The sequence below is a fragment of the Lissotriton vulgaris genome, unplaced genomic scaffold, assembly GCF_964263255.1.
Source record: "Lissotriton vulgaris unplaced genomic scaffold, aLisVul1.2 SCAFFOLD_1239, whole genome shotgun sequence".
Classification (NCBI taxonomy): Eukaryota; Metazoa; Chordata; class Amphibia; order Caudata; family Salamandridae; genus Lissotriton; species Lissotriton vulgaris.
In genome coordinates, this window is record NW_028250096.1 from 111734 (window position 1) to 137570 (window position 25837).

Here is a 25837-nt window from a genome sequence, read left to right on the forward strand (position 1 = left end):
CCACAGCGTGAGTGTGTTATCATGCCCAAGTCCCCACAAGGATAGTAACACAAACCCACACACACACACACACACACACACACACACACACACACACACACACACACACACACACACACACACACACACACACACACACACACACACACACACACACACACACACACACACACACACACACACACACACACACACACACACACACACACACACACACACACACACACACACACACACACACACACACACACACACACACACACACACACACACACACACACACACACACACACACACACACACACACACACACACACACACACACACACACACACACATATATATACACATATATATACACATATATATACATATATATATACATATATATATACACATATATATACATATATATATACACATACTCAATCACACACTGACTCACCAAGACTCAGTCAGACCTGACACACACACAGTCTCACACAGAGTAACATTCAGTTACACTCCCGGTCGTTGTCCCTCACTCATTGATGATCACTTGTACTCCTTATCATTCATTGACCTCACTTTGACTCACTCCTTCGCTGACACTCACTTTTGCTCACACATACAAACTCACATATGCACACACTCTCTCACGGACACTCACTCATCCATACACAGTATTTAAAAGCATTTTTTACTTACTTTGTGCGGCCACGTTTGCTGCTGCATCTTTAAGCTAAGATCGGACACTTGAAACGGAAACCTCAAGCCTGCGCAGTTGCAGATTGGAGTTTTCAGTCTCATTCACCCCATCCTCTTCCCAGGTCTCTGACGAGTTTGGAAAAGGGTGGGGTGTATTTCTGATTGACATATAGCCATGGGCGCTGCAAGGCCCGTGTCTAACTTTATCTGTGACTTTACCACGTCACAGATTGGGAGTCACTGAGGCCTGCCAGGGGCCTGAGGCCAGGGCTGGGAGTTTCACCAGCCCTGGAGAATCTGAGGGATGGTGCAGGCGCAGCAGACATTCTTCAAGCAGAGAAGCCTTAGGCTGCTGCTGGACGGCATTTTCTTTTTCTAACCAGAGTGAATACAAGATTATTATTCACTCTTAGTATAAAAAGGCAGTGGGCAGAGCCCTAATGATAAAAGAGCCATAGTTGTTGACCAAATTAGAGAGTGAGGAATAAGCCACAGTCCCCAAAATGAGTGATAGTGTCCATCACCAGCACAAATTAAGCACTACTCTTTTCTCACTCAGTTGGATGCCATTAACGCCCTGACTAGAAATCTTTAATTTGCTGGCAAACCAGAACCGCCATGCTCACCCTACGTGAGATCTTGCACCTGCGCCTAACGGGCAGGCGCTGAATTCTCCTCAGCATTTGTACCGGCGTGCTCACTATTGCTGGTCCTTGTGTGTCCCAGGCCTCGTTGACCTATTTTTGTCTGTCGTTGACGGACACCAGGAAACAGAGCAGCGACATAGTCTAAGTGTCATAGCATGTACTAGGTCATTAATCATCAGATCCGAGGTATATCTGTTGATAAAACACGTTTTCGAATGAATGTGTATGGCTAGTCCATTTCCAAATCACAAATCCAGCAACTTAAGAATCCCCATACATTACATCACACTAAACAATTGACCACCGTTGCTTTCTAAACACTTCTGTAGGGTATCTTTGTCTGTCACAATATCTCTCTTTCTGCAGGCTATAACATTCCTTGTCCATTCCTCTTACTTGCCCCATGGCGATGTCACACTTTGTAGCTGATAAATGGTCAGACAGTCCCTGACTGCTTTGAAACCTACACTGTCCCTTCCCAGAGAACCTGTTCTGCTTGTCTTACTTCTTCCTTTACATTCCCCAGCTGCTTTCCTTCAGAGACACCAGATAATGTGGCTACTCGATCCCTTATCCTTGCCCACGTCCCTGTCCAAAATGGCGCGCGATTGTCACAAACCTTGTTAGCAATGGGCAATAGCATTCGTACCGAATTTAAATATCCTGGGGAAATGAGGCAACCTATCACTTTAAATCCCCACCTCCAAGAAGAGCAGGACTGACTCAGGCCATCTTCTGAAATGTCCCACGGATCCTTAAATGACTACCTTTTTAATTCTGCAGCAATCACAAGACAAGCCAAAGCACCCATGTTCTGCCGCTCGGCTCTTGCTTTTCTTTACGTTTCTTGCCTCCATCTTGCCTGTTGCATCCTCAACAGGCCAGTCACCCGCCTCTGTGCCTAACAGACGAGCATAGTTTTGGAATGTCTGTGTTGATCTACTTCATGGAGAAGAAAATAAATGTAGGCTACCAAAACTGTTATCACAAACTGAACATCCTTTTCATTGTTTACAAAAATCGTATTAGATGACAGGAAGACTGATATTGCTGGCACTTTGTCATTTGTTGTTTGAAAAGCATCATTGTAATATCTGCAATGCGGCAACATGGACATCTCTTCCTGATTTTTGTGGATATTTCTATTAAGAGACTAGTTTCAGAGCAGATGTTTTGTCTATTTATTTAAAACTTGCTTGGCTCTGTGTTGCAGTTACATTACACATGAGTCCCTTCTTACTAATGTGCTGCAGTAGTTTCAGAATTCATGTAAAGCAGAAAATGTTGGGCGTAAAAAATATATTTAGTATTAGGTAATTTTTAACTGTACCGCACTTCTAAGTACCTACATCTCACCATCATGAGGGCGGGCATTGGTACTCCTCTATGAGCATCACACAAGTAAGTGTGGAGTAAGAGATTCTCCTACTTGGTGGCTTTTTACAGCAGTGGTGAGGATGCAAGGCCAATCATCCGGGCCGGCTTTTCGCGTGGGCGAGCTGGGCCCAGGTCCAGGACACCAGTATTCAGAGGGGCGCACGGATTGGCTGTATTTAAGTCCCTCTTGGCACCAATGATACAGACTAAACTGCTTTTAATAATATTTACTTGCCTCTACATTCCATCACCCCCCCTTCCAAACCCTCCTATCTCCCTCTCACCCTCCTCACAACACAAAACCAACACCGCCATTTGCCCCACCAGCAACTTGGCACTAGCGTGGTCAAGCTACCACTGTGAGTGAATCAGAATATTTGAGGGAGGTGCCTAGAAGTTTGTGCTCAATGGGCAGTTACTGCTTTGATGTGTGGCTGAACTGTGAAGACAAAATGGGCCCATGCTGCTTCATTGTATCCACCAGCTGCAACTAGGGCACCAACTTTCTTTCCGCCCAGGGCGCTTTCTGAGCAAGGGCCGTCTCTGTGAACAATTACATCCACGATGCACTTTTTAAATTTCTTTTAATGTATTTTTCTGATCTACATGAAGAAAGTTGATTCCTGAAAGGGGACTGTTGATAAAATTATGTGATTAGATGGGTATCTAATAAATGTAATTCTCAAGCAGGTGTTATTATAAGTCTCAAAATTCACATAATTTAATATTGTGTTTATGGGGGGATGCCTGCTGCAGGGCAGATCAGCAGTTTTTGATGTGTTCAGTATTAAACGACAACTCTACTATTATTTTTACTGCCCTTTTCAACAGAAAATGGTGAGTTCTTGGCATTGGACCTGGGAGGAACTAATTTCCGTGTATTGAGAGTGAACGTTTCTAACAATGGCCTCAAAAAGGTGGAAATGACAAACGAGATCTTTGCTATACCAGATGACCTCATGCGTGGCAGTGGCTGCCAGGTATGTATCCTTTATCAATAAGAAATCATCAAGAAAGAAAACTGTCAGTTAACATCTTCAGCACCATTGGGTATTGCTACATCACCAAAGATGTTAAACACCCCGGAGACTAATAAATGTTGTGATTTTATTCAATATTCACTATTTTAACAATCTATCCCAAATAATTAGTAGTTTTACAGAGCTGTGTAGATTGGTAGCTGACAATCTGGAGAGCAAGGGACGAAATAGAGGTATAAAAACAAGTTTAGTTCTCAATCGCTTCTCTAAAAGTGGAAATTTTGATACGTTTTTTTAAGCTAGTTTGATAAGCGATACTTCTAAAGTAAGGGTTTGTGCTGCATAGCCCTGTTAACTAAAGGTTTTGTGGACTCATGGGCTCTTTCTTCCTGAAGGCTGGTAGGCCCACATGGTGGAGTGCACTGCAGTTTTACTCTCATCCAAAAGCTGCACATTTTGGGAGATGCTTAATCTAGTTGCATTACTATTGCAAAAAAACATTTAATGGCCAAACTGTGGCTCTGTAAATGTGATTGTGAATTGAAATGCGCAACTGTTGAACGATTTTTGAAAATCATACCAGCAAAAATCTACATCTTACTTTAATTGTGAACTGGCACTAGCAAACCACAAAAGATGGCTGTAATGTCTGCATACACGTACATGGTGGCCATCTTGTAAAGATAATCCTTTATAGGATGGCTACCATGTAGACCATCGCGTGCACAGTACCATCCATCTTGTAATGGATTTTCCGAAAACAAAAAAAATGATTACAAAATGGCCACCATGCATGAGCAAGCATGCTCAGCAGCCATTAATAGGGTGGGAGAATTGACAAACCGAATAGGTCTATGCCTGGTAGCAAAGGAGAGATGTTGTGGCTTTGGCAAGGCTTGTTCCAAACTTCTTCAAATGTTAGTTGTTATGATGCTTGTCAGTATTTTCACACACTCCAAAAGTTAGAATAGCATGCTAGCTATTGAAAGACACTTCAGAATACTGATTGTGCTCTGAAGGTATATTTAATCAAATCTGTTTTTTGTTCATAGCTCTTTGACCACATTACTGATTGCTTGGGTAACTTCATGGAAGAATTGCACATTAAAGAAAAAACACTTCCCCTTGGATTCACCTTCTCGTTTCCATGTCATCAGACCAAACTGGACGAGGTAAGGAATGAGGGCCTTTATTGTTGAGCACTGACATTCAGTGGAAACTGTGCTACAAGAAGTCGCTCCCCCACGCTTCCATAGCAACTTTTTTTCTAATGGAAATATTTTATCTTGAAATTTTTTATTTTAGTGTTGGGTTTGTGAAGGTGTTTATCTGGTTTACTTTGATGGTGCTGGAGCTGGAAAGATGGGCAAAAGGCTAGCTCTGCCCCAGGCATCGCGGGAGGAGGGGGGGGGTAGGGCGTGTGCTTTTTTCACATGTTGTCAGCCGTTGTTTGATTGTACTGCCAATTATGACATTGAGTTTTTGTACTTCATCCATATTTCATTGATCAAGCAATCATATTTGATCCCATAGTAAGTGGTGCCCCTTTTTCATGTTATGCATGTTACAGTGGAGAAGAGTGTTGCCGGTGGCAGAGGCAGCCTCCATTCACTTAGCGCTCACAACCGCTTTTCTGCACTGCTCGCGCTGTTGTAATAGCGAAAGTTTTTAATGTAGCAATTGAGGCTATCTTTTTAAAAACGTTCAGTGTGGGTTAATCGGACATAATCGCTGTGAATCATTGCATTTACCTTAGCTGCTTAGTTTCTCTCCCACTCCCGCCCCGGTCCGCCGCGTCCAATCATGGGCGTTTGATGCGGAGGGCGAGGAGGAGCCTTGCACATCCGGGCTCAGGGAGCAGAGGTCAGCGCTCTAACGACCCCTCCCTCCAGCATAAATGTGCTTGGGGCAGCGACCGCGCCGGAAGCGTGCCGAAGTCGAGCCAAAGTCCAGCCCGTCTGCGCCCGTCCGCGGCCGGACGGGGCGCGGGGCCACAGACCCTTGCTCTTCGACTCAAACTACCATAAGGTATGGCAGACATGCTTTGCTTGCACTACAACCTGACACGCTTGCAGCTTGTAAACACTCCATGCTTGCCCAGTCGCTAAATAAATGTGTGAGGTGCTGCTTTGAACCCATCATTCAAGTCCCAGCCACTAGCACGGGTCTTACCATCAAAGCAGCTTTACTTAATTGTAGATCTCTACGCAAGCACGCCCTAGAAATTTTCCATCTACTTGAGGACCAAAACCTTAACATTCTTTTCCTGACGGAAACCTGGCTAGATGATTACTCAGACCCGGACATTATCCAGGCCATGCCCCACGGCTACTCCCTCTCTAGATTGGATAGGAAAGACGGTAGAGGAGGCGGCATTGCCATAGCTACGAAAGCCCCTCTAGTCTGTTCCCTATCGCACATACAGGTTGATCATAGTGAAGCTGGATCCTTCACAATCAACACCGGTCCCAACCACTCCATATCAGGCATCTTGATATATCGACCACCTGGTAGACTGTATGACTTCACTTCTACCCTAATGGAAGCTATAACTCATTTAGCACTAAGGAAATCCAGACTATTAGTGCTAGGAGATCTCAATGCTCATTTTGAAGATCCCTTAGACAAGGACGCTACTGATATTCGAACGGAACTTCTTTCGGTTCAGCTCGAAATAAAAAATAAAGAACCATCACATCAATTAGGGCATTTACTAGACCCCATCTTTGGAAACTGGCAGGGAGTTTACACCTCAGATCCTATACCCATACCCTGGTCGGATCATCATATCATCCCCATCACGGTTCAACTTGACAGAATCGAGCATTTCCGACATCAATCTCTGCGATATAAACGCAGAAAATGGAAGAACTTCTCAATAGAATCTTTCATTCAAATTGCCCAGGACGAAGGCCCTCCTAAAGGGGACGATTGTGAGGCAGCTAACAAGAACTTAAATAATATCGTCACTAAGGCCCTTGACATTACTGCCCCCAGTCGCACCCTGACCAATGCCAGGAGATCTAAAAAAGCTGCTCCCTGGTTTAGCCAAGAACTGCAGACCATGAAGACGGCATGTAAAAAACTTGAGAGAGCTTGGCGCCAGAACTTCTGTGCAGAAACTAAAATGCAGTATAAAGCAGCACAAAGAGAATACTACAAATCAGTACGTCTGGCCAAGGCAGAGCACTATCACACCCGCATCATGGAAGCAGGCAACTCCTCTAGGGAACTATTTCAGATCTATAAAGAAATATCTATAGTGGATGTGACTCCTTCCGCCCAAAATGATTCTGTGGAATCTTGTAATAAAATTGCACAATACTTTTCAGGCAAAATTAATAAAATCTATACAAGCTTCTCCAATCATGTAGAGTCGGCCACGGACTTTACTGAAAATGACAATCGCATAAATACACCTGAGTGCCTAAAATCTTTTGAAGTTCCCCCTTACGAAGTCCTGTCTAAATTGTGCAACAAAATCAAATCGGGATCTCCTCGAGACCCGGCGCCTCCTAAAATCTTAGCTGAAGCTTTCCCGGCATTAGAACCTCACTTCAGACACTTACTCCAGATCTCCTTCTCCACTGCTTGTTTGCCGGCGGATTGGAAACGGGCAGTAGTGTTACCGATCAAAAAAAAGCCGAACATCAGCCAAGACATAATGGATAACCTCCGGCCAATATCCTTGCTACCTTATGTGGCTAAGCTAGCCGAGAAAATTGCTAACAGTCAACTCATGGAACACCTTGAGGGCTATAATGTCTTCCATAAATCCCAGTCGGGTTTCAGATCTAATTTCTCCACGGAGACAGCTCTCCTGAGGGCCACTGAAACCTTACGAGAGGGAGCAGACGAGGGCAAGACCATGGCCCTCATCATGCTCGATCTCAGTGCCGCGTTTGACACTGTAGCACACTCCATCTTGCTACAGTGTTTAAACAAAGCCGGAGTCACCAATAAGGCACTGGGATGGTTGAAAGCCTTTCTGATCAATAGGAGCTTTCAAGTCCAAAGAGGGACTTCCCTCTCAGACAGGGTGTTGCTTGAACAGGGGGTACCTCCGGGCTCGGCCCTGAGTCCCACCCTGTTTAATCTATACATGGCCCCCCTGGCAGAGGTGGTGCAATCGTTCGGCGTGGAGCTTGTCTCTTACGCCGACGATACGCAACTTCTTATATCTCTGACTCAAGCCCCTTCCATGGAAGCTGATAACTTTAATGCCTGTATGAGTAAGCTGGCCACTTGGATGACAGAGCATTGTTTAAAACTGAACGGAACAAAAACGGAGGTCCTCATTATTGGAGGCAATGAGGCCAAATGGACAGCGGAATGGTGGCCCAGTTGCTTGGGTCCTCTGCCCCCTCCTAACCGTGAGGCGAAGAATCTAGGCGTCTGGGTTGACAACAAGCTATCCTTTGATAGCCACATAAAGAAAACTGTAGGCAAATGCTTTGGAGTGATAAACGCTCAATCGCACCCTTGACCTGCTGCCTCTTAACTCCAGACGTACCATGACGCAGGCATTAATAACTTCCCGAATTGATTACGGGAATGTACTGCTCCTGGGTACATCGGAGAAAAACATCAAGAAATTACAGGTTCTACAAAACTCTGCAGCACGCCTGGTGTTAAGGCTTCCCCGTAGAGCCCCTTCACGACCCTCTCTGGCAGCCCTCCATTGGCTACCTATTAGTAAGAGGATTGTTTTTAAAGCTCTGCTATGGTGCCATAGGATAATCCATCACAGAGCACCGGCCTATATGTCGGATCTGGCATCCTTGTATGAACCCAACAGATCCCTCAGATCCAAAGGAATAGGTCTGCTCAGAACTGCCCACCCCAAAAAAGCCAGAATGGGAGGCAGATCTTTCCGCACTTTAGCGGCTAGGCACTGGAACCTCCTGCCCCTGGATACTAGGCTAGAGAATAATGAGGCCTCTTTTAGAAAGAAGTTGAAAACTTGCCTCTTTACTTTGTGATTGGGTTCTCTCTCTCCTTTTAATCTGCTCTCTCCACAGCGCGGGGACACGCCGGGAGGCGTCACCAGGCGCTTTACAAACTCCTTTAAACTAAACTAAACTAAACAGTCCCACATATGGGATGAATGGGAAAATAATCACCCTCATGTGACAGTGCTGCATAATTTTTAATTTACTTGTTCTCTATGCAGCTCATGCACTTGCAGCTCATGCACTTGCTGGGAGTGCCCCAAAGCTACCAGGCCACTGCCAAACAGACAATCCATTTGCTACGCCAAAGACCCGACAGACGCCACACCACTCGCATGTATTAGTGAGCCCGAAAACCCTCAGCCATTGATACCAGCTCGCTTGCATTTCTTGTGTGACCTGCAAGATTTAGTGTTTAACCCACTCTGAAAAATCCAATCTGTCCTTATTACCTGAATAATAAAATAGATATCCGAGAAGGCTACTGTTAGAAATGGGATTCCTGGTTGGCTGAGGTATTCACCCAGGCCATGTAGGAACCACTTCTCTAGTCAGGGTAAGGTACAGCAAGACCTAAAGTAACCATCTCTCCAAACTGCAGTGGCGGTGATACACTGTCTGATGCGTCAATCTCAAGCGGTAAAGCATTGGTTCTAGGTGATTTTACTCCCTCAACCGAGTCGATGCGCCGGTTCTACTACATGCAGAGGGGAGATGCGCCGGAATCCCTATTGCAAGTATCTGAGCCACTTCCAGTGATCCAGGAACAGCAGCAGAGGTGATATCCTTGATTCTCAAGCAACATGAGGCAGCCAACAAGCCCTTAGAGGTCACTTGGAGTGAAGGCAGAATCCAGTTCTCCTTCAGCAAAATCAGAGCAGCAGGGCAACAAACAGGAAAGCAGGCCTTTCAGAGCAGCAGTCCATTTGAGTCCTTTAAGCCGCACAGCAGTCCTTCTGGCAGTGCTTAGTTACAAGTCCAGTAGTGTCTGATTTTTAGGGGGTCGGAGACCCAGTATTTATACCCAAAAGTACCTTTGGTGTTGGGATGATTTCAAATTAGCTCTCTGAAGTGCACAATGATGCCTTTCAACCTAGTCCTATCTGTCAGGCTATCTGTAGGGTGAGGATAGGACATAGCCAATTCGGTTGCAGTATTGGCCCTTCCTACCATTCTGCCCAAGCAACGCCATCAGAATGTAGATGTGTGTAGATCTGTGCTGTGTTGTGGCTATCTAAAGGGAATGCACAAAGTGTAGCAGTCAGCTACCCCAGATGTTTATTGAAGACAGCGTGCAGAGCAATGTTCACTTTCTAAAAGTGGCATTTCTAAATCATTAATGTTATATACAACTTAACCAGTAATGAGGATTTATTATTATAATTCCAAAGATAAGAAACATGAAAAACCTACTCCTCTCAGATCAGGAATTACAGCTTAAAAGTATATTAAGAAATTCCCAATGCTAGCCTATGAGAGGGATGGGCCTCACAGTAGTGGAAAACAAATTTGAGTGTTTGTCACTGCCAGGACATGTGAAGATTAAACACACATGTCCTACCTTTCACTCTCATAGCACCTTGCCCTAAGGGTTACTTAGGGCTGAGTTTAAGGCTTGGCAAGTGGCTTTAAATGCCAAGTCGAAGTAGCAGTAACCTGCACACACAAAGTGCAGTGGGAGGCTTGAAACTGGTTACTTATGTGGGTGGCACAAGTAGTGCTGCAGGCCCACTAGTAGCATTTGTAGTGCAGGCCCTGGTATGTGGTAAACTACTTTAGAAGGGACTTGGCGGTACAACAAATATGCCAATCAAGTATACACCAATGTCCTCATGTTTAGGGGCGAAGCAAATGCACTTAAGCACTGGCTTGCATTGGTAAAGTGCTCAGAGTCCTGAGGCCCACAAAAAAGAACAGGAGGTAAAAGGCAAAAAGTCAGGGGGAAGACCACCCTAAGGATGCCAGCTCTAACGGCTACCATGTGACTGCTGATCTATGTTGAAATATAGACTTTTGACGGTTCCCAGATGGCCACCATACTTACGTGTTTAAAACGAAGTATATTTGCAACGGCCTATCCTGCCCTAGTTGACCTCGAGTGAGCATTCAACTCTAAACACTGGCCTATCCTTCGGGCTATGCTTGAGAAGATGCAATTTGGCCCACGTTACAGAGGCTGGGTTTCCCTCCTCTACACTGATCTGTGGTCTTGGGTCAGGGTGAATGGGACCTTATCGCATGGGATGAGCCCCCGGACTGGAGTGCCTGTGTTGATACTCCCTCCAGTTCCCTATACCACCTATTGAGGGATTGCTAAGTGGCGAGGAGATACTTGGAGGTGATCAATGACTATATGGGGTGGGTGCTGGGACTCCGGCTGGAGCCCAACCATTAAGTGATATTGCTGGGGATCATGGACGAACTGGGGGGCATAGCACCATGCGCACCCTCCTGGCTGTGGCATGGCTGGTAGCCAAAAGTGATCTGACCCGCTATTTGAGAGACAAATCTGCCCCTCCCTTTCATGAGAGGGAGAGGGTAAGGCCGACTGTGCCGTCATGGAAAAGTTGGTATACAAGGCACGTGGGGCCCCCATAAGTATGAATGTTATGGGCACCTTGAAGGGGGTAATGCTGCTGGGTATGACATAATGTCCCCATGTAAGTTGAAGGGATCATCCTGAGCGATGGGTCGGTAAAGACCGCTGATTCCTAATCCCCTGCCTTTTCTTACATGCACCTTACGGAGCTCTGAGGGTTCCCTTGTGACTGTGTAATGTTATTTCTTCCCTGGTACACTGATAAAGTACTGTTGTATATCTTTTCTATCTGTGCCGCAGCTATGCTGCTGAGCCTGTAAACGTGACTGTGTTATTTGTATTTGTTTTGCTTTCTTTTATTATGCCGAAAATCAATAAAGTATGTTATAAAAAAAAACTGTTCGAGAGATAAGATGGCTCGTGCCACTGTAAAAAAAAAATCCAGCCTGAATTACAGAAATCATGCTGCCAGGAAGCCAAAAAAAATGAATTCAGATTTTTGGATACGGATGGCAGGGGTGTAAAGAAAATGTATGAAGCAACTGGTATTGGCCGAAAGTGCAAAATTTGGTTCAGCTCGTGCCAGGAGCATAGATTTGCACATGACTGGTCATCACTTTGAAAGATTAAATCCTTCTGCCCGAATTACTAGAAGCTTGAGATCTGCTAAGAAAGGGTCCATATGTCCTCTCCAGTTCTGCTGGACCATTGCAGGCAGTGCTAACTTCTTCGGCTCAAGGGCTCACTTGTGTAATTTCCTTCTGATCAAAGTCCAACTCAAACCAACCTTCTGAAAGCTTGGTTCACATTAAAGCCACCCCCCCTCTCGTTTCCTGTACAGGAGAAGATGGTTATGGACTTAGTTTCAGGAAAGAGCGTTAGACAACCCGACTTGTAGTAATTTGAAGTTGTTTTATAAGTTCTATCAACCTTATTCTCATCATCTAATGGCAGAAAAACTTTTTCTGAAAGTGGGCAAAAAAAGTAAATCTTTGAGCTAATCCTATATTAGCATCTATAGGTCTCCTTTTATGTGTAGATTGCTCAATAAGTGTACTGAACTAATCTGCCGATCTCCCACAAAAGTCTCCTGTAGATCATGTGACGACATAGCTGGTTTCGTTTACATAATGGCCCGCTAGAGTAACCAGCTTGTTCCCACACAATTCTGTGGTTTCTTTCATACATCACAATGTGAAACCTGTAAGACCTGTTTGACTGCCTCTTGCGTCACCAAAAATACTGCAGATTAGGCTTACTAACCAAGTGGCCTAACGTCTATGTATTATGGCAAGTAGAAACAAGCACTGGCATAGCCAAGAAGTTTTGCTTTTTAGACCTAAGTGTTTAGCCAGAACTATTGGCTTTACCAATGTCTTGAAGCTATGTTGTCGAGCAGCGTGGGTGCTCGCCAGCATGTTGAAACACACATTTACAATGCAACGTTCTTGCCTTTGCCAAAGTTAGAGCTATTGGCATTGTAAAAGACAACATTTTTATTTATGTGTTGGTTTTGAAAACAGATAAATAAATGGCATTGTCATTTACAATGTCAATAGCTTAATCTCTCGCAAATGCAAGACCTATTGCATTTGCACCCACACACACACAGAGCCACACACAGAGCCCCCCCACACACACAGAGCCCCCCCCACACACAGAGCCCCCCCCACACACAGAGCCCCCCCCACACACAGAGCCCCCCCCACACACAGAGCCCCCCCACACACACAGAGCCCCCCCACACACACACAGAGCCCCCCCACACAGAGCCCCCCCACACACACAGAGCCCCCCCCCACACAGAGCCCCCCCACACACACAGAGCCCCCCCCCCCACACACAGAGCCCCCCCACACACACAGAGCCCCCCCACACACACAGAGCCCCCCCACACACAGTCCCCCCCCACACACAGTCCCCCCCCACACACAGTCCCCCCCCCCACACACAGTCCCCCCCCACACACACACACAGCCCCCCCCCACATACACACAGTCCCCCCTCCACACACAGAGTCCCCCCCTCCACACACAGAGTCCCCCCCTCCACACACAGAGTCCCCCCCTCCACACACAGAGTCCCCCCCTCCACACACAGAGTCCCCCCTCCACACACAGAGTCCCCCCCTCCACACACAGAGTCCCCCCCTCCACACACAGAGTCCCCCCCTCCACACACAGAGTCCCCCCCTCCACACACAGAGTCCCCCCCTCCACACACAGAGTCCCCCCCTCCACACACAGAGTCCCCCCCCTCCACACACAGAGCCCCCCCCTCCACACACAGAGTCCCCCCCCCTCCACACACAGAGTCCCCCCCCCTCCACACACAGAGTCCCCCCCCCTCCACACACAGAGTCCCCCCCCCTCCACACACAGAGTCCCCCCCCCTCCACACACAGAGTCCCCCCCCCTCCACACACAGAGTCCCCCCCCCTCCACACACAGAGTCCCCCCCCCTCCACACACAGAGTCCCCCCCCTCCACACACAGAGTCCCCCCCCTCCACACACAGAGTCCCCCCCCCTCCACACACAGAGTCCCCCCCCCTCCACACACAGAGTCCCCCCCCTCCACACACAGAGTCCCCCCCCTCCACACACAGAGTCCCCCCCCTCCACACACAGAGTCCCCCCCCTCCACACACAGAGTCCCCCCCCTCCACACACAGTCCCCCCCCCTCCACACACAGTCCCCCCCCTCCACACACAGAGTCCCCCCCCTACACACACACACAGAGTCCCCCCCCACACACACACAGAGTCCCCCTCCACACACACACACACACACTGTTTATCTGTGATTCAGTTCGTACCATCCTAAAATCCGCAAATAGTGACACCACTGTCAAGGGAGGAGGTCTGAAGACTAGTGGTGACTGATGAGAAAGAAACACGAGATGGTTCTCAAGAAAAAATACATGAAGGTTGGCTGACGGGGTGACTCGTAGCGGCGCGTGCACCGGCTCACGAGCTGCACGTACAGGGCAAGGCGCACAGTCAGGGGGCAAAGGTCAGGAGGACGTCGCTGCGTGACATGGGGCTCGAGGGGCCGCCGCCCGGGGCGCTCCCTGTCAGTACACCCGGCTGCCAGGAACTGAAAGTCCTACTCCCCACTCTGAGGCATATTTTACATGACACAATAGAATATATCATAAATAAAGAAGAACAGTCAGTCCCAAAGAACACTCAGTGATCACACAGGAAACAGATAGGTAAACAAGAAAGCAGAGGAGGGTGATGAGAAGTTTCACAGCTTGAAACCAAACTCACAGCAGCGGCGCTTCCCCCAACACTAATACCCCATTTATAGCGCCGAGACAACAAGGTCAGCGGCACAAATAAACGTACATGTTCAATAATGGCCACAGTCTGGTGTCTACAAACATCTTATGCACAAGTTGAACAAATGCACTTACCTTGGAGAGTTTGATGGCCAGAGGTATGAGGCCAAGGAGGAAGCACCCCAGGAACATAGCCAGGGAAATCAAGCAGACCACCAGCAACCCGTCCATGCTCACCGGATTCTAGCGCCTGGAGCGTGCAGTGCTCTGCCTCCACTGGCTGCGATGAATGAATAGGTGCTAAGTCCCTCTGCTCCTGCTGTCTCCTCGCAATCTAAAAAGCGCCAAGAAACCGCGTGGTATAAGCGCGCTATACAAATGTTTTTAAATTCAAATGCTAAGTGGCATTCAGTGAAGCTGCAGTGTCAGATGCAGTTTATGGACTCGGACGAGATCTTAGACGCCACCTGCATACTTAGCGCTTCCTCCTCTTCAGGCTCCTTGAGCCGTCAGTGTGTTCAACGCAGCAGCAGATCTTCCTAATCCTCTACCCTTGATTTCAGTGGGTTCAGATCTGCCTCCTTTTCTACCTTTGCTGGCTGGCAGTGTCTCACTCACCCTAAGAAGCAGACCCACCCCTTTCTTTGCTTTTACCATTCGGGTGTTCACTAGTGGAACTACCTCTTGTCCCTTGATGGCATCATGTTCTTGCAGTTAGTGTGCTCAGGGTTCCAAGCTAAATTCTCTCCTACCCTAATTTTTTTCTGTATTTATCCGGGACAGCATTCACTTTCCCCTCTCGTCTGTCCCACGCTCCTTCCGCGTTTGTCTGTGTGATCGGAACTGCAGCAGCTACCCCTGCACTTTCCTGGCTGCCCGGTCACTGTTCTCGAGGATTCCGGGCCCCTCCCCAAGCTGTCAAGGAACTCAAAGCTGCAGCCTCCCTCCCTTGCCTTTCTCTGGCTGTCAGTGAGCTGGCGGGATAGCTGAGCTACCGCTCTTCTCACCTTTTTCCTAGATGCCCTGTATGTGAGCTCAAAGATGCAGCGCCCACCTCCTCTTGCCCTACCCGGTGCCGGCTTCTCTTACTACCCTGCTACTTTGAAGACTCTGACCCGCGTGCTTTCTCGGATCACGAATCTGCCTCGGTACTCAAGCGCTGCTGCTGCTCTTCGAAAAGATTCTCTTTTCCTTCCACGTCGCACTTCGTGCCCCTAGCGGCAGATACAGCCCGATGAGCCCAGCGGCCTCTCAAGACGTGCATGGAAAGAAAAACATGTGGGCTGATCTTTGATTCAAGTTTTCTCAGCAGACTGACGACATGCAAAGTCATGGATAATTGTACTTAAGTTTCAGGACGGCGGGAGGATGGAAAACGCAGACAATGAGGGGTGTAACTCCTCGGCGAGAGGGAGGGTGTGGGGGGCGGGACTTAAAAAAAGACCGAGAAACGCCCACGGATCGCATCGTGACGGGGGAAAAGAGTGATTGACAACCATCTCTTCCAATGGCTAGCCTCCATTTATGGAGCTAGCCAATGGAAGAGAGAGACGGGTTAAAGCCCCCTACTGAAGCTCAAAAGATTTCGCCTGCGCAGTGGACGCCAGGCGAAACCTAAAAGGATAGAGAGATACAAGATAGCTCGATAGATAACAAATAGAAACATTCATGGATAAAAGAAAAATATATAAAAAAGAGAAATGGATAGGTAACAGATGGTTAAAAGATAGATAGCTAGACAGATAGGTAAACGTTAGATAAGAGAAAAGATAAATAGATATATAAAAGATATCTTTTTTTATGCAGCCCTATATGTACATAAAGCGGTCATTGTCGAATTCAATGTGAAACATGCTTCCATAACACTGCCCTCCAAAATAAAGGCTGAGAACATATGTCTAGCATTACCTGACATAAAACTGATGTTTGCAGCAACGGGGCTCCTGCTTACTTGAATTCCCAACAATGTGCTTATTTTATATATGGAGCGAATACCAAATAATCAACCAAGAGGCCCCTATCAACACGTATAGGTATCTAGTTGAACCAAGATGTATACAGATAAAATGTGATCCTGGGGGATGCTCTATCTTACCCTAGGTGCTATGCCCGTGGGTGCAAAGGATCCATGCAGCCCAGTTCAGGCAAAGGCAGGGACTGAGAGGGAGTGCCATCAACGTTTCAAAATATTTATTTCAGTGTTGTACATGGGATCTTCTAAAAACAATGCAATGGCCTTGTCCAAAATGCTTTTTCAGTTTTCACACATCAAAGGGAAATAACCTGAGCTTGTCATTTTGTTGACTGATGTATAGTGATCAAAGCGAAAATGCTCAAAAACAATGACGTGAACTGACCAATGTTTTTTTTTTCTTTTGACATACGAGAACAAAGAGTTTACCTACGGGAAAAAAGAGCTATTGGTGTTGTAAATGACCATGTCCTTTACCCATCTGCTTTGGTTTGGAGTGGGGTTGGGTTGGATTTAAATTGTTGTGGAATTGTGTGGGGTGGATTTGTGTAGTGAACTTATGTGGCAAGTGGATGGATACGTTTTGCAAAGCCAATGGGTCTCGCCTTTAAAAACGCATGCTATAGCTTTACCATTCTTTGTTTGCATTGTCCTGCTCAAACTCCAAAATGGCCAACTGTGCGCAAGGGATCTTGCGCCATTTGCCAGTGTGACTGCGACAAGATTTTACCTGGAGAAAAATCATGTGGATAACACCCGCAAGGGATGTATGAAGTTTCAGCGGCTTGGAGATTGTGGAGTCCACTGTGGGAAAACGGAACCAGTTACACAAAAGCTAACCGGGCACAACTTTACAAGGCCATGCACGAGACTTGTGCACACAGCAGGGAGACCCTGCACAGATATAACTGTATTATTATTGGGGTTTGCTCTAGGTGTAGTGAGACAAGTAACCTGAATGGAATTCTGGGAGTGTGCAGTAGTAATGCTGGTAAGTATACTTGCATCATTCTGAGAAATAAATACAGACCATTTGTTTACTTTTTCCTATATTGGAAGCTCAACGCACAGTAAGTAAAAAATGAATTTGTGTAAAAATTCAGTCTTCTTTTGTACCATGGCAATTGTTCCTTTGTTTTAATACTGAGTTAGATAGGATTTAGACAGTTAAGTGATTTGTTCATGATTATTTTTTATTGGTTTAGTTTTCATAAGGTGAATAGAATCCAAGAATTCTCCCTTTTTTAAAAAATTTTTTTTTACTTGCTTGGACATAAAACTACATGAAAGGCTGGTATAATAAACGGGTAAAGAAAGGCAGTAATTTTAAAAATCCTAGATATAAAAGTGTTCCATGCATGACGTTGCATATATTTTGAAGAAACCGGAACACACTGTGTTATAAGGCCAGGGGGCTTTGAAATGCTTGAAGTTGATATAAACTGAAGCAGGCTCCGGTCACCACTGCAGACAAATGTCGTTCAATCGTGCACTGGCTTAGAGAAGCAAATATATAGGTTCAGAGGCAAAAAGTAAACATGGGCTATGCACAGGAGGTACAGACAGCAGTGATTGACACCCCTTGTCCTACTGTGAAGCACTGCAAACCTGTAGCATGTTACTGCTTTCCATGTAGTATATGCACAATATATTATACCTTTAATAAGACATAACTATTGTATGGTATATTGAAGTACGCTGGATATAACGTAAAAGTGCATCTCTAGAAAAGTTCGCAACCATTACAGTACTATTTAAAAGAGGGTGTCGAACAGCGATCGACTTTAGCTTGTGAAAGCCTGGACTTTGTAAGAAAATGCTAACGCGCTTTAACCTGATGCTCCTTCAATAAAAACTGAACATGGTTTCCTGGCAATCTTTTATACGCAGAAACTCTTCACAGAAAGCCAGCACTGGCCTTTTTTCCCGCCACTGAACTGCACTGTCCAGAGTAAAAAAACAACCAAAAATTGCTTTTTTCGTTGAAAAGATTTAAAACCATCAAAGCACAGAACAATATTTCATTCAGCAATTAATCATAATTACATAATTACATACAAACAACTTGCCCCCCTAAGTACGTTACAATGTAACAATACTATACAATTGGCTCCACAATAAATAAATAGAATTAAAAAAACAGTTTGTCACCCACAGAACATTCCAAAGTTCGTATAAATACTCGTTTCAGTATCTATTTTCAGTGCTGAAAAATATCCATGCAAGAAGGGGCCTGGCATGGGCGGATTACGATGGCAGTAATTTGTTTCGACATCTGATAGCCCATGTAATGTAACTCGCCACCCCAAAGCAAACCACTGCAGACCCAAGCATTTGTAGATAGGTCAGAGCCTGTCTAGCTTGCTCAAAATTACAGCCCCTTAGTAGTGGCACAATAAATTTCTTACGATGCAGTACATAAAACTTGCAAAAAAAGATCATATGGAGCATATTTTGCTCAGAATAATTGTCACATGGGCAAGGACCCAAAGTCCCACTTTTAGCAAAACCTTTAGGAAAAGATAGCAACCATGGAAGTATGTTATGCTTAAACCTTAATAGCTCAAACAGATGGAACGGCTTATTTATGGAAGTCAAGTACGGCTGGATGTCCCTCCCCATACTTAGCATTACAAAATTTCTCACTGAAGGTTTTGCCAATTCCTCTCCTTCCCTCTGTAGCTTTAACCTGTTCAGGAACTGGGACTTTACGGCTTTAATGGCCGTTTTACTTAAAGCCCTAGGGTTCGTGAACAGGTCAGGGCTACCCATTGAATCCATTTGGGTTTTGATATAACGGATCCATGGAATAACAAAGGCCTTATCTAAGGACAAACAATCTTGAATAATTAATTGATTTAAATTCAGAGCTTGCTGCGCCCATATTCTCAGCCACCCCAACAACGGGGCCACGGCGATCTGATCTGAGATATAGCCAGCCCCTAAATCTTCAGGAACATTAAAAGTAGCTACAGTTTGTGGAAGCGACATCGCTTTTCTTAAAAAGAGATTTTCTGTCATTTGGATCTCACTCACATCAGTATAACCCCACACCTCACTCCCATATAACACCATGGGTACGCATTTAGCATATAGATTTTCATAAGAGCCGGTAGTGGTTTACAGCCCAGTCGTTTGGCAAAACCTAGCAGAGCACCTGAGGCCCTCGCTAATGTGTTCTTTTTAAATACACGTTGCGTAACCCATGACCTTCTGTCATCAAAGACTATCCCCAAATACGGGAAGGTAGGTGCTTTAGTGAGCTCCTGCCCTTTACAGAAAAAAGATGCCTTTTTCGCCCGCCCTCCAACTACTGACATAGCATGTGATTTTTTTTAATTGGTTACCAAATCTAAAGAGTCCATAAAATTAATAAAACAGTCTAAAAGGGATTGTAAACCTCTTGCCGTTCTCGCCACTAAGACCGCGTCATCCGCATATAATAAAGCCGGAATCTTTTTTTGACCAACTCTCGGGATATCTTTACATGCTAGAATTAATGCATCCCCCATATTGTTTATGTAGAGCGTAAACAACAAGGGCGCTAACATGCACCCTTGCCTTACCCCTCGCTTTACTGGCCATGCATCAGTCAGACTCCCATTCTCGTCATAACGGACTGCTGCACTGGTGTTCTCATGAATTTCTGCTCGAAAGGATATCCATACAGGATCCAGCCCCATGTCAAACAGGCATGTCCAAAGTTTTTGCCGGTTTACAAGGTCGAAAGCAGTGGACAAGTCCATGAATGCTAAATGTATGTCCCCCTGCTTTGCGACAGTGTATTTCTCTATGACAAGGTGTAAATTAAGACACTGGCTAGCGGTACCTCTTCCTTTTCTAAACCCATACTGCAGGTCCGAGACGATGAAGTTCTCTTCCAACCAATCTGTCAGTCGCTCTAGTACGGCTTTTCCCATTATTTTCGCAGCCGAGTCTAAGAGTGAGATCGGCCGGTAATATGCCAGATCTTCTCTCGAACCCTTCTTGAAAATTGGGACAGTGACTGCTTTGCCCCAGGACGCTGGTGAGACGGATTTGGTAGCTGCATTAAAAACAGAAGTTAAAATCTTTGCCCAGTACTTCGGGTCGGCCCTATACAAGACTGCCGGAACCCCATCCTGGCCCGGCGCTTTCCCCTTTGCAGTGGACTCAATTGCCTCCAATACTTCTTCCTCTGTAAAAATTATTTTTTCGGCCTGTGTGGTCTCACCTCGAGAGAGTAAACATGGAAGGTTTATTTCTGCATAAAGACCACTAAAATGCTCCACCCACTTTTCTGGGGAAATGAGACAATCCTTGTTTGTATTATCTGTCTCATTAATATTAATCACTTTCCAAAATTGAGTGCTACTTTTCAGAACACTCGCTTTGGTCAGTTCCTCCCATGCCATGTTTTTTAGCTCAGCTTTCCTCTGTTTGGTAGCATTTTTGTATGCCCTTCTAGCCTCCGCAATCTTGTGTGAATCCCTACCAGACTATTTTAGAACTTCTAGAAGAGCCGTATTCGTATTGCTGCAAGCTTAGTCAAACCACTTTTTCAACTTTTTGAAGCTAGGTTTACCTTTCCTAGTCATGTTTGCCGCTACCTGTACTGTTATGCAATTAAAAGCACCGAGGATTTCACTTGGGTCTGAGTTTATACCTAAGCATATGCTCAGATCCTCAGTATTGCTCCTGTACAGATCTTCAAGAAAGTCCGCAGGGGTAATCACCTCCCACCTTAATCTCCGCCCCTGGCATATAGTGGCTATATTTGAATTTTTAATAGATGTCAGTGCATTTTCGCTTTTAAGAGCCCTGATATTAATATCCATACTAAGAGGATTATGGTTAATAAAACCATTCTGTATGACGCCAAACGAACCTATTGTATCTATCAAAAGGGATGAAACAAAAATTTAATCTATAATGGACTTGTGTCCTTGATCCACAAAAGTTGGAATAGGGCACGAAGTTTCACCTTGTGTAGGGGCAAACAAGTAATACTCAGATAAAAGACTCTCAAGATACATCCCGCTCTTGGTGTGCTCAAAATGGGTACACCCCCGGGAGCCGTATTCAAAAACAACATTCTGAAAACACTTTAGGTGACGAACATGAATATTAAAATCTCCAAGAACTAAAAGATAATAATATGCATCGTGGTTTGCATTATATTCATCCAGAAACATCGACAGTGCTCTTAAATGCTCCAATTCGTCAATCCTGGTGAAGGAATTATAAAAATTTACCATCAGAATTTTGGGGAAGTTGTCGCCCTCCAGTCTTACCGCTAAAATATTTGGGGAACTTGTCACTACTAGCCCGGCTTTGTACAATAGTTTAAGACTAAATAATAACAAGAGACCCCCCTGGATCTTCCCATTGGCGATGGTATTGCAAATTTATTAAACAATTGATAACCGTCCAAATAGTAACACTCTCCAGAATCCCAAGTTTTCTGCAGGGCAATAATATGGTATGGTTATAGAAAAGCCTCCCAATTTGGGTCGCCTCTTTTTGATCGCAACCCTGCGATATTCCATGACAAAAACGCCATCTTATTCTCAATTAAGATAGCTCTAGATTTTTTAAACTCATTAGCTTCAATATTCACGGGGTTTGATGCCACTAAATTAGTAACACCATCTTCCTCTGCAAACCTCAAAATCTGGGCGTCCGTTTCTAACAACGTCCCCTCTATTACAGATCGCAACACAAACCTATCTCTCACCAGATCTAGTTCACTAAGTGGAACAGTTGGAACTCTATCACAAGTGAGAGTGTTGCTATCTATCCCTGAGGTGCGACCCGGACCCTGTAAGCCTAATTCAGTAGGCGAGCGCGCTCTACGACAGTCAACTGAGCTGGCTATTCCCGGCTCTAAGTTTTTCCTGCCACAAAGTCAATTATTAATATTTAGTGATCTTAGCGCCTCATATCTATTACTCAGTGCAACTGGCCCAATGGAAGTAACTAACTGGGTACTATCCCTGCCCTCCCCATTCACTCTGATATTCTTTGGAGGATAGAAAACCCCCAGGGGGAGGACGTTAACATAGTCAGAATTAATCCTAACTGAACCTGCCTGCTTCAAAATGTGGTCAACCAATATTGGACAACCAAAGCTTTATAATAACGCAGTCACCCTTAAGAGTCTTCTTAGTTTTCCCCACCCATGATACCCTTCTCACCATTTTAAAGTTATTAAACAAATGTTCACCTAACACAGTTTTAACGCTCAAATAGTGGAGGGCCTTGTTTTTAAGGGTGGTCCAGTGTTCCTCTCTGCCATCCTGTGTTTTCGGGACATTTGCCAAAATGATCGAAAATGGCCTGGCTTCTGGAGGGAGGTGCAACGATATTTCACGAGAACAAGCCTGTGCTGGAGGGCTTATTCGCCCCACAGGGCCTACTGGCCCCTGTTTTTCTCCTTGGCTGATTCCCGCTCCCAGAACTATAGCGGGAATAGATGGTACTACAACTTTGGGTTCTACAGTCATCATGGTGTCCACCAAATCAGTTACTCTAGTTGTAAGTGCACTCAATGAGTGTACTTCAGTTGGTTCGACCCATGCGTTGGGGCTTTCTGGTTTGAAATATATTTTTCAATAATATTTAACCTACCATCTATTTGCTCTAATTTGTCCATAACAGGGGTGATAAATGCTTTCAAACGTTCTTCCATAATTGTAATGAAGTCACCCATCTTGCCCCCATGGTATCTTTTGCATTCTGTTCATCGAGCTCCAAGCCTCCCTTTGTCCTGTCTTCAAAAGTCTGTTTGGTAACATTTCCATCCAGTCTACCCCTCCCAGACGAAATATTTGAATTTTTGTTTTTCCTGGGCTGCTTAGCTTTTCGCCAGCTACTTTTAAGGGGATCACTAGCCTTTCTTTTCCCTGGCGCAACATTGCTGTTAGTAACTGAAGTAGACCGAAACTGCCTAGTACATGTTACTAAGGGAGAGGGTGGTAAACTAGGCGCAAAAGAAGAATCCGATGCAATTGACAAGCTAGCATCTAAGATTGACCTATTAGAAATCTGAGGGATAACCAGAGGGACAGAGGGAGCAATGGTACTTCTAGAGGACTCTATAGTTGTTTTCGGTAAAAGTGTTTGGCAAGATGGATCTAAAGATAATCTGCTTTCAACGAGTTCAGTTTCTTTCGCCACAACAGTTTCTGCTAGTTTCAGAAACGCATCCAAAGTCCCAACCCCCCCCACCGCCTGAACACACTTTAGCTAATGATTTGGCCATATCAATATGAAACAATCTCAATTAATACAGGATAGTCTCATGAACAGGTGGAAACAGCAAATCAAGCCGGTATCCATGTCAAGTTAATGTCTCACCCTTTGCATTTTAAGATGTCAGAGAGAGGGCCCAGCCCAGCCTCCTCTGACGGCCACAGACGGCCCCGCCCTTGTCCCGGGCTTCTCCCAGCACCGCCCACGCGCGTCCCGCGATGCGGGAGGCGTTCCTCAGCTTTCAAGCGCCTCCGGCCGCTCCAATGGCGTCACTCGTGCGCTGTGGCCGCCGGGGCACCTGGGGGTTGTGGTCCATGCCCTCGCAGCGGAATTATGCCCAGAAGAAAGCCGTTCCCCTCACGGCGTGCAGGATACAAGGTGCGCAAGCCATTCCCCTCACGGCAGGAATGAAGATTCGGTAAGTGCGTCCTCCAGCGCCTAGGAAAGTCTCCCGCCACTGAACTACACTGTCCAGTAAACTGCCTGTGTACGACCAATAAACGGATGCACCCTGTTCATGCGATCGAGGGGTGTTGTAGCAGCAGCCATGACATCTGCAGCAGACACGGCCTCCCAAGATCCCCATTCCTTATAGCTGCTGAGTGTCCAAACCTGAAATTCATGGCTTTATAGCGCCTTAAGGAATATTAGCCTGTGTGTGCCGTGGTGCAGCAGCGCAGGAGGCAAATAGCAATATGTAAATGCAGACCCAACTAATTAGATGGAATATCATAGTCCCCCCTGTGTTTCTGTAGTCTCCATGAGTTAGGACTCCTCTGTGTTTTTTTAAATGTCACTCTTTGCTCCTTCCCAGCACTCTGGCGACTGTTGGCTGATGTTTGTAAATTAAAGTGGCCACGGAGTACTGCATGTCCCTAAACAAAGTTTGCACGCAGCTCCTGTATAACTCCTAGCATATAACTGGAAACTAGTACAGAAACTTTTTTTGAGGAAAGGCAAGGGTCCGGACTGAGTGACTGTCCAGAATCATAATTTATCCATCAGGAAAACAGACGCTGGCAGCAGAAAAGCCGTCCTGTTCTGTGCATGAGGCCGTGGGCAGTCTAGGGAAGCTGGGTGGGCTGGAGTGCGGCTTAGGACATGAAGCCAGGGGGAGACAATGCGAAGAATAAACTCTGCCACATTTGTTTGGAAGCAAAGGTAATGTTGGGGACAGCCCTTGAGCTCCAGCTGCCTTGGTGCTCTCCCTTGTATGCCACATCATACACAATGCGCAGCCTTGGTTATCGTTGTGCCGACATTAATAGCACCAACAGCAGCCATTGATTAACACTACATGTATCACAGCAGTCGAGGCGAGTAACTCGCATGATCTTTCCAGTTTGAATGGGCTTTTATGTTCACATCCGGGGAGATCCACATCCATGATGGCAATTTAGGAGACTAAACAGCAGTCCCCTGCTCCTACCCCACTCACAGCTGCCATCTTCAGCCTGAAGAGGTCCTTGGTCTGTCCCCCTTTCAAGAAAAGAGCTTCTTGGCCCAACATGGGGATGGGCACTTCAGAGACAGCATTTCGAGCTATGGACATAAAGAAGGAACTTGTAACAGGAGCGCCTGATCACCATCATGGACCAGAGCATGTACAGTAAGCTACCTTGAACAAAATAATCTCGACACTGTATAGTCAGACCATCAAGAAAATCCCACCGACTCCCATGTTGTACAACTAAAATTGAAATAATATCACATTACTGAAGCTTCCTTCAAAGTTTTTTCGCTCATTGAAGATTGTTTTGGGGAAGAGCAGGATGCAGGGAAGCCAATGGGCCCATGAAAGTCGGAGTGTTAATTGCCCGGGTGCGGCATGCAGTATTATTGTAGGGTGCTGCACCAAGGAGTGTTGACATGTACAACCCATTCCAGAGTGTGCACGGGTACGATCTTTGTACTTCATATGTCTTGAGGGTAACTTCATGCATAACCGTGTATAGCGGTCTGAGAGGGTGTGGCTTAACATACAGGGCTGTCTACTTTGGGACTGGGGAACTGGGTTTGAGTCTCCGTGTTGGCTCTCCCCGTCACAAATAAAATTAAGAATTTGGAAAATCTAAACCAAAATAAAGAAGGAAAACAAAATTTCAGATGCCAATCAGTACTACGGCAATGGTTGAATTCCCTTTTTGAACGCTTACAGGGTGTGG

At 45.8% G+C, this 25837-nt stretch overlaps 1 protein-coding gene across 1 annotated transcript in view; it reads left to right on the plus strand.

The window, feature by feature from the left end:
• LOC147663374 (hexokinase-2) overlaps window positions 1-25837 on the plus strand; it is a 194893-nt gene that overhangs the window by 65103 nt on the left and 103953 nt on the right. Inside the window, exons 3-4 of the mRNA XM_086950488.1 lie at window positions 3543-3691; window positions 4744-4863. Of these exons, the coding sequence (XP_086806614.1) occupies window positions 3543-3691; window positions 4744-4863 (269 nt within the window). The remainder of the gene's footprint in view (window positions 1-3542; window positions 3692-4743; window positions 4864-25837) is intronic.